Consider the following 10,496-nt stretch of genomic DNA (forward strand, 5'->3'; position numbering starts at 1 on the left):
TTTGCACCTGTCCTAAATCAGGAATCTGTTGTTCAGTGGTTGTCGTTTGTTGATGTGGTTCATAAGCGTTTCTCGTTTCTCGTTTTTTATATCGATTAGACCGTTGATTTTCCTGTTTGAATGGTTTTAAACTAGTCATCTATGGGGTCCTTTATAGCTTGCGGTTCGGTGTGAGCAAAGGCTCCATGTTGAAGGCCGTACTTTGACCTATAATGGTTTACTTTTACAAATTGTGATTTGGATGGAGAGTTGTCTCATTGGCACTCATACCACATCTTCTTATATCTAATTAGTTAATAATGTTGGAGAGTTGCCAATGTAGAAGATGCATTTAGAACCAGATGAGCGATATGGCCTCTTTAGAGCCTCTAGTTATACTGTAACAAAGTATGCTCACTTAAGCCCTATCCCTCATATTACTCCCCCTCATACTCTCATATAGTATGCCGTCTTTACCATGTTATCTCATTTAACTCCCTTCTTTTTATAGCTCAACATAATATGTATAAAACTTGTAGAGATGTTGTATTATTGCCAATGAGACAGCAATCCATTCGAGTTCATATGACGAAGATTTATTCAATTATAGGTCCCCGTATGGTCTTCGACCATGAAGACACCTATATTACCGTATAGTCAGCTATAAAAGACCCCCGTTATAAGAATTATGAAACAATTCAAACGAAAAAACTTACGGCCTAGTTTATGATAATACAATTTACGAAAAAAAACTAACGGCCTAATTTATAATAATATAATTTACGAAAAACAAATATGGCAGACATGAACCAACGATAAACACTCAGACTCCTGACTTGGACAGACACTTGTATTATGTGGCGTGGTTTAACATGTTTGAAATATTGATTGCCTATGAGACAATATCCATTAAGACCAAAGGCAAAGTCGTAACTATACCTATTAAGACGGGTAAACTGATGCAACAGGAACTGTTTGTCATTTTACAACATGTAACGTCATCCCTGATTTGTCTGTGTGGGGTTGTTGTGCTTAATTTTTTTTTTTTTTAAATTTTGTGATTTTTTTTACTGATGTGTTTCTTTTCGTTTGAAAATGTTAAGGTTTTTTTAGGGGGGGTAATTGTTTTGTTGTTGCATTCTATAGAAATTACTTCTTGGCTTCATAAAAGACTGTAATAATAATATAAATTTATTTGGCCGAAAACATAAATCTTTACATACATGAATTACAATAATATAAAGAACAATTACCAATACATATACAAATATTAATACTTTTATAATAGGTTTTTTTTAAACTTTTTCTCAGAAGGAGTACAAAAGGTATGAATAGTGATAAAATCTGTTCATTTAGCCGTGTTGCATTTCCACTCGACTTTAACTCGCTGTTCCATACAAGTCCCATCAACAAATGACGTAGTCGGTCCATCAACAGTACATTCCGTCTTTCCATTACAGGCAGTCGGGATGTCAGGTGTACATGGTGCAGCGCTACAAAGAGGTTCTGTAATCTCAATCTGTGAACCAGTTGGACAACTTATTTCTGCACTTTCTCCAGAAAGTGCAAAAGCTCTATTATCTAAGAAATAAGGAAATTTCATGTAATGTATGATATCTACAATGCACACAGTTTTATATTTAGAAATATTGGTGTTGTTTTTTCTAGACTCTGATTTCACGGCTGTGTCGGTAAGGGTCATAGTCTTCTATATACTTCTATCAGTAGTTACTGAAAGAGTTTATCTATCGATCAGGCATGTCACAAATTAAAGGACATTTCTCAAGTCCTTTACGTTATTCGTCGATTTGAACCTTCCCGAAATTGTCTAATTTTCAAATAATTTTAATAATGTTCTAAACGGCATTATACTTTGATACAAAAAATAATGTAGTGTTTGTAGAAGAAAGGCAGGAGATACCAAAGAACGTCACAGCAACAAAAACGAGAAACGATCAAAACACACAACAGTATGCAAAACAAAACACAGAAAACTAAATACTGCGCAACAAGAACCACATCAAAAGCCGGTGGTGATCACAGGTGGCCAGGAAGGGCATATAGACAGTAGATATTCCTTTTAAGATTTTATCAATCTATATAAAATATCGATCAATCTTAACTTGCAAAACGAAATCAGAGATCTATATTTTTATAAAATTGAGATTTTTTGCAGCTGATCGAGACTCGCGGGTAGGTAAGAGCTTGATATATTGTTTAGACACCTGTCTTGTTTGGCGGAATTTCTGTCTCTTGGTTGTTGTCTCACATAAGTATAATCACCTTTTTCAAACTAAATCATCTATATTGAAAGGGAATCAAATGCTGAAGTCCTTAAAACAGAACAAGATATATACACATCAAAAGCAACAGGACATATATGTTTAGCGGACCGAAATAATTGATGTTTAAAAACAATGAGCAGAACGACTTTTCTTGGTGCATACGCTTGGTTTATTTGAGAATTATCCAAGAAAAGTACATCCGATATCTTTGACCATGTAATAAACCGGTTGTCTAGCTTCACGGTATAAAAGAGTGCGTGAAATATTTAGAAAAAAAGACATTAATAAACATACCTTTGCATTTATATCTGACCATCAAGTTTTCCGTCTTATCAGTGCATGTAGTGGTTGTGAAAGCTGCATCATTAGCTGTGATTTTACAAGATATTTTGCCATCACACAATTTCTGGGCACTGGCAGTGGCACCTGCATCTGTACATGTAGACGGGCTTGCACGGATATCGCCATCACAAGTTATATCGCCATAAGTGGCCTCGGCTACCATAATTGTTTCGTCAGCATCACACTGGAGAGTCAACTCAGCTCCTTGGCAGACAGTTACAGGTGCTGCAACAATTATACATATAATTTCATTTCAATATAAGGTTTAACGCTATATCTCTAAATTAACTCTCCATCTCTAAATAGAAATGCCCGTATATTATTTCCTTTGTATACAGGTATACTGATACCATTGTATGATTTTATTGTCGGGGTTTCAATCTTATGGTGTCGCTTCCATGAAAATAAACCGTATCTTGTCAGTGAAACACTTAAATATTTGTTATTCCAGTAGTGATTATAACTATGTGGACAGTGGTGTACCCTCCCTGCACAGCATTGGTATATTTGATACAGACTGTAAGGCATCGTCGATAATGCGGTATCGTAACATGGATTATAACTCTGACCATAAATTGATGAAGTACGTGTGCTTTAATTATGTCTATCGAGCAGCCAATCGTTAGTTATTAACAAAGTTCCTTTCAAATTATTTTTTTTAATCCTTTGGTTTGTTTTTGGTCCATTTGTTATAATTTATGTGCGTTGTAACATTGGTTTGTTTTTGGTCTATTTGTTACAATTTATGTGCGTTGTAACATTGGTTTGGTTTTGGTTCATTTGTTACAATTTATGTGCGTTGTAATATTGGTTTGTTTTTTGTCCATTTGTTCACTTTATGTGCTTTGTAGTGATTTTTTTCTCTTACCTTTACTAATTCAATAAAACAGTATAAAAGGATTCATACACGGACTCTCGATTACACATTTTTACAAAAATAGAAAAAAAAAAAAAAATTGTTCCAAATAAAACATTTAGGTAAAACAAAAGAAATCAAAACCACAAAGTCACGTGTGACTTTGTAGGTTTAGATAGGTGGTGTCCATACGAATACAATGTATATGAACATATGCTCATGTTAGACTTTTTGGAGGTGTGGTAACATATCCGAGATACGCATTCAGACAACCGTTGACACTAAACACCTTGTCATTTAGTTATGAATTGAAGATGAAATGCTTTTTTTTACCGTGTCCCATATCGACCACTTTTCTTTTCATAGACGACTTCAATAGCTCATAAAAGGTCATTACCAAAATTTAAGTAGATTCTTGATTTCTTTTCTTACGATTTGATACCAATATAATGCCAGTGCTAAATATAAGGTAAGAGGCCAAGTCGGCTTTTTCCGCCATTTTTTTTTTATCAAATATCTCGAAAAGGAGATCCATAACTACGACGATTTAGATTTCAGATTTCAATGTTTCACTTTGTGAATTTTGAAATAAGGAAAGAAAACTGATTAAAACAGTAGTGTCGTTGATTTTTTTATCAACGTAACTATCCTAATTATGCTAACATACACCAAGTTTTAATAAATTATCTTGCTGATTTTCTGCAGTGTATTCATGTTAATGTTTTACTATATATATATATATATATCATACTTATTTTGTTTTTTATCATTTTTACTGTATTCCGATTGACAGAGCATTCTCCAAGTGTTCATAATTTTGTATGTCATGTTCCTTGACCTATAATGGTTTACTTTTTTTAAATTGTTACTTGGATGGAGAGTTATCTCATTGGCACTCATACCACATCTTCCGATATCTAAAGTCATATCTTATACAGAAAAAAATATGATAGTGGAATGCCTAGCGATTGTTTTCAGCCTATTCACATTATGGGTTTTAATGAAATATACATGTAATGTAATCAATGTATAATTTAATTCATTGAATACAATATTATTTTCCCTCCACACAATACTACCTGAATATTGATGGTCATTGTTAGCTAATGTATTATATATACAGATACCAAATAATATAAATTAGAGTTATTCCTCCTTATACATATTTATTGTGCATTTATTAAACATGTTGTCCCCGCCACATTCTCTATGTATGTGCCTGTCCCAAGTCAGGGGCCTGTAATTCAGTGGTTGTCGTTTGTTTATGTGTTACAAATTTGTTTTTCGTTCATTTATTGTACATAAGTTAGGCCGTTAGTTTTCTCGTTTGAATTGTTTTACATTGTCATTTCGGGGCCTTTTATAGCTGACTATGCGGCATGGGCTTTGCTCATTGTTGAAGGCCGTACGGTGACCTATAGTTGTTAATTACTGTGTCATTTTGGTCTCTTGTGGAGAATTGTCTCATTGGCAATCATACCACATCTTCTTTTTTATATTATCCATACTTTTGTGCTTTTAGTATGTTTTGCAAAATTTTAAATTATAAATAATCAACAAGAACATTTAAAGTATGAATATAGTATGATTGTTTATTCCTTTTCTCTTTGTATGATTAACGCGAGCTCTGCTTTAAGGCCTTTAAATTAAGAATAAAATATAATATCTGTATATATACATTTTTTTTTTTTGGTTTATAACAAAAACTTTAATTCCTGATTATTATAACTTACCTTTTTTTTCATGCTAAAAAGCTCAATAATGAAAGCGGAAAGATGAATGAAAAAGTATTATTATTTCGACCTATACTATTAGCCAAGGAAATTGCAATACTGAATTCGAAAAAAATGCAGTTTTTAAAACACTTTTAGTGATAATGAATCACAACACAGTCTATGAACTAAGCCCAAGAATTTGCATCAAAATGATGTTGAATAAAAAGTGAACTTATCTCCTGCACCACTTAGAAAACACCATATTTTTAAATTAAACTGTCACATCAATTATATTATGTTAAGTTCACAGATACCACATGGTTTCTCTCTCAATCTATAAGGGATAAAAATGAAATACACAATACCAATCAAGAAAAGTATCTTTTTTTTCATTATATATATGTGATTTTGATTTTTTTACAAAATTTAATTTTTTCAATAAATTGCAAGATCAAACTGGTTTAAAAACCATATCAAAAAAATAATTTAGTTTTCAAATAAATCTTGAAAGGCAGGATACATCAAAAAATATTTCCAAATTTTTTTTTTTTAAATTTAGAAAAAAGGGGGAGGGTCAACCCCAAATGTGCTTGTGCATTTTCCTAAAACTTTCAAAGATTTACAATTTTGTGTTTAAAACATCTGTTAGTTAAGTCATATTATTGGTCGCCTTATCAGTATGAAATTACAGATTTATATCACTACTTAACCGTTGTATAATTGAGAGAAGATATGAAATTTTCACTTTCTTGTGCATGGATCTAGGACTGAACACTAATTATACCTATGAATATTTATTCCCACTTTTTAAATGTGCTTCATTCATAATTGGAAACTGTGTAAACTATATTGAAAACCTACCTTCACACATAAATGGTAGTCTTCCCGGTCTCTTTCCAGGTCCGGGTCCCTTTCCATGTCCCTTTCCTTTTCCCTTTCCGCCTCGTCGACTTTCAACAACTGTCACCAATACAATGGCTAACAACACAAACACAAATACCTTCATTTCCGTTAGTTATTCTTGGTTGTTTGGATCTAAAAATCAAAAAAGCTTGTTTTGATTTGCTTATGTATTGATTTGTATTTCAGTAAATATATATAAGGTGGCGAAAAGAAAAATAGAAATAAAAAGAAAAAGAAAAGAAATGGTATATTATTCCATGACACAAAATCCTGACAAGCCTTTTACAATTGCAAACACATAGTTAAGCAATGACCATTATATTGCTGTTCTCCATGTAAAGTTCATATTGAGGTATTCATTGCAATACAAAAAATGCACACATTAACTACACGTTCAAGACGGTCCCTATCACAACCCTCACACCTCACAGCACGTTACAGGTGACCCCTAGCACTGGTTGCAGCTGCATATTTTTTCTTGGTGTCTATCACGTTACTTTGTTCATTGAAGAGTCAGAATGCTGTAACATCAACCAATTAAACTATAACGGGCAAACAAAGGTAATGAATTCGATGTTATCGTTGGGTTGCCTGACATATATACTCATTCGTTGTAGAATGCAGAAACAATACAAACCTTAAAGCGACATCGGCTCACCACAATACAATCATTTAGGCGACCTCGGCTAACCACAACACAAACATTTAGGCGACATCGGCTCACCACAACACAATCATTTAGCGACATCTGCTCACCACAGCACAAACATTTAGGCGACATCGGCTCACCACAACAAAAACATTTAGGCGACATTGGCTCACCAAAACACAAACATTTAGGCGACATCTGCTCACCACAACACAATCATTTAGCGACATCTGCTCACCACAGCACAAACATTTAGGCGACATAGGCTCACCACAACAAAAACATTTAGGCGACATCGGCTCACCAAAACACAAACATTAAGGCGACATCGGCTCACCACAACAAAAACATTTAGGCGACATCGGCTCACCAAAACACAAACATTTAGGCGACATCGGCTCACCACAACACAAAAATTTAGGCGACCTCGGCTCACCATGACATGTTAGTTGGATATCTTGACCGGATAAATCAATTAGTATGAATATGGATAATACTTCGGATGGACCGGAAAACAATATCGATATAAGTATACAACTACAACTTTTGACAATTGTATAAGACCATGTTAATAGTTGATACGATTCTGGGGATATACCAATCTAAACTGCAGTAAGTTCATAAAAGCTTGAAATATTTTTCAGAAAAAAATGTTGTTCTTTTCATCCATCCATATATGTTTTAATAATGTTTAAAACAATAATATAATAAGTTGTTCCTTGTCCTAAACAACTCACACCTGATGAAGCACATTGTTACGGATAAAAACGTAATGTTGTCTTTAGACTTGGACTTACCTCTCAGTAACTTCTTCTAATTGTATACGTAGTAATTCTTTCCGTTTGTTTATATAGAGATTTTATATAGCACCTTTGGCTAAGCTGTCTATGATTTATTTCTTGTTTATCATTATTTAAATAAAACGTTAAAATTATATATGCATATCAAACAAAAGTAACTGGTAGACCTTTGACCATAAATATTTTATCGATGGAATATCTTAATTGTGTCCTGCGGTGGTCATGGGAATGCGTAATACTTTTGAACTTTTGTATCATTTGTTTACCAGTTTAAAGTTAAAGGTCGAATTAGCAATCCATTGCGTCCCATAAGTAATGGAATATCATATTCAAAACGCATATTATTTTTTAAAGTTTATCTACCACTACATGTAATATGCGGACACAAGTTTAATATGTTTGACCTTGGAATTCGGGGATTGTTAATCTTGTTGTGGTGATGCAACCTCGTGATTATCATCATTTGAATAAAACTGTATTTTCAAAATAATACATATTATGCAAATCGAAAAAAAAGTTGTTAGACCTTTGGTCATATATTTTTTTATCTATGGAATATTTTAAAGTTTGTGTCCTGCGGTGGTCATGTGAATGCGTAGTTATTGTACTTTTTCCATTTTTTTTTATTTAGTTTCTCAGTTTTTTTCAGGAGACGTTTGTTTCCTGCTTCTATTTCTTTTGCCATGAGCTCAAATTTTTAAAGGTTTTGTCAAAGGGTTTTCAAGTTATTGCCCGCCTCCGTACATCAATTGATTAATAATTGATATTTTCCTTTAAAACCATCAAAGATTGACATGTTTTTTTTCTCGAAAAAGAGATCTGATGTATATGATGTACAGTTTATAATTAAATGTGCAAACACAAACTATGTCATGAAGTTACTATTAATAGTGTATTTTGTATACAATGTTTATAATTCATGCCTGTATTATTTGCGCAAATTACATTAAGAAATTTGGCGCAAATTAAATGTTAAACTTTTGTGCAAATGACATATGGTTTTTGGAGTTAGTGATAGATATATTTTGACGCACATAAAATGCCTTGCAATTACCATAGATGCGAAGCACTGATATAGGTGCTTAATAACGTATTTTACCATCATGTTTTTCTTCTTAAAGATTAGAATATAAAGCAAAAAAATAGAAACTTCCTTAAAAATCCTTTTGACAAATTACAGATATCTAAAACTCGCTCGGGCAGAGTTTGAAGTAGCTTCTAATGTTTAGACTACGTATGCATACATCAACTGCTTTCAAAAGATTTTGAGTTTGAGTTTCTAGTGAGAATAAACCCAGAAGGCACTTCGGTCGTACGAAATTGATAAAGTGTTTTTTTTTCTTTTTATATCAGAATTAAAATACACTTAAAATGAAAGCAAGGATTTTTATTACTATTTACCTGCAGTTCGTAAGTTCTACAATAAGTTCGGTTCAATCCAACTGTGTTCACATTATGTAATTACAAAATTAATAAATTAGTTAAATAGGAAAAAAGACAAAGAGTTAAATGAGCCTAACGTTGCACAGTTTGTTCCAAGTCACGATATAGTTATCGTATATCTATGATTTCTATCGATATCGTGTCTTCTGGCTATGCCAACATTAGAATTAAATATTCAACTCTTGCCAACAAACTAATTAAAATAGATATATTAAAACAATTAAAACTTGAGGAATAAAAGGTATAATACGGTCAGTATTTTCAACCACTTATGAATCATTTCTTAAAATTGGAAAAGGAATATGAAATTGAACAATCATGAATGATATCAAAATTTGTTGAACCAAATTTGAAATTTATATCAATATTGTCAAAGATGATCGATATATATTAAATAGATGTTCAAATCATAAGTCAAAATCAAACATACAATGTAATGCAAAAATAAGAGAAAAAAGACAAATAACATAACACAAAACACAACATGTAAAACTAAAAGGATGAAGAAGGATGTCTAATTTTGTGCATTGTAGATACTGTTCAATGTTTTCACCCAGGACATCAAATAGTGATATCTTACGAATCAGAACATTTCTTTTAGGCGCTGATGTTTGGTAAGTCTTGTTAAAAGTGGACAAATTCCTCCCGCTGCGTATTGGAAGAAAAATGTAAAAACAAACATTCCGAACTCCAAGGTAAATTCAAAACGAGGGTAATCAAAACTAACCAAACCAAACGCTCGTGAACGACTACATCAACTGATTGAATGGCTGAATAATAACTGTCATATACTTGTTACATGTTCAGATGATGGTGCATCCTGTCACTGCCTATGACTTATTTAATACTTAGATATATGTGAGATGTATGAAAACACCCCAGAATAAATGTCTATGTAAAGTAAGAAATCCATATAAACCCCCCATTTTAAGACCTTAAATCTTGTTGTGTGGACTTGATATAAGACCAATTTATTACGATGTCTGCTGATTGGTGTAAACTAATTCAGCATCACTGAAGAAGATTGATTGTCGAAATGCGCATATGGTGCAGAAAACATTTTTACCGTTTAAATATTTGTGTATAGAGGATTAATCGCACATGACAATTACGAAAGTCAAAATTTCATAGTTTTTCAATTTCTGTACGATCTCAGTGTTGGATACTGTAACAATGAAAAGGATACAAGCTGAGTATGGAATCTGAGCTCTATAAACAATGCAATAAGATGTTTTTTACACGTTTCGTATGGTGCATCTATATGGGGAACACGTGATTTTTCATGTATAAATAGTATTAAAAATAGAGCCTTGCGTTTTTTTCATGGGTGTAGGAAAATACACGCCTAATATGTCTTTGTATGGTGACATGGGCTGGATGCCATGTAAAATCAAACAGTGGACTAGTGTTTTTAGAAACTGGACACGTTTTAATAAAATGAATGATGATAGAGTAAACAAAAAAGTGTTTATATGGGGTAAAACATGTAAAAAAGTAAAAAATTGGCATTTTTGAGTAAAAAAT

At 32.7% G+C, this 10,496-nt stretch overlaps 1 protein-coding gene across 2 annotated transcripts; it reads right to left on the reverse strand.

Annotated features, from left to right (window-relative positions):
- Nucleotides 1-1,270: 1,270 nt before the first annotated feature.
- LOC143048614 (uncharacterized) lies at nt 1,271-9,062 on the reverse strand. 2 transcript variants are annotated; one of them, XM_076222399.1, is made up of 4 exons: nt 8,931-9,062; nt 6,039-6,212; nt 2,559-2,831; nt 1,271-1,560 (listed from the first exon to the last, which is right to left on the reverse strand). In XM_076222399.1, exons 2-4 carry the CDS (start codon nt 6,181-6,183, stop codon nt 1,328-1,330), a joined length of 651 nt encoding a protein of 216 aa, XP_076078514.1. In that variant the 5' UTR covers nt 6,184-6,212; nt 8,931-9,062; the 3' UTR covers nt 1,271-1,327. The 2 variants fall into 2 exon arrangements, with proteins under 2 accessions (XP_076078514.1, XP_076078515.1); XM_076222400.1 differs by lacking the exon at nt 8,931-9,062 and adding an exon at nt 7,527-7,550.
- Nucleotides 9,063-10,496: the final 1,434 nt, after the last annotated feature.

Source organism: Mytilus galloprovincialis, chromosome 10 (assembly GCF_965363235.1).
Source record: "Mytilus galloprovincialis chromosome 10, xbMytGall1.hap1.1, whole genome shotgun sequence".
Lineage (NCBI taxonomy): Eukaryota > Metazoa > Mollusca > Bivalvia > Mytilida > Mytilidae > Mytilus > Mytilus galloprovincialis.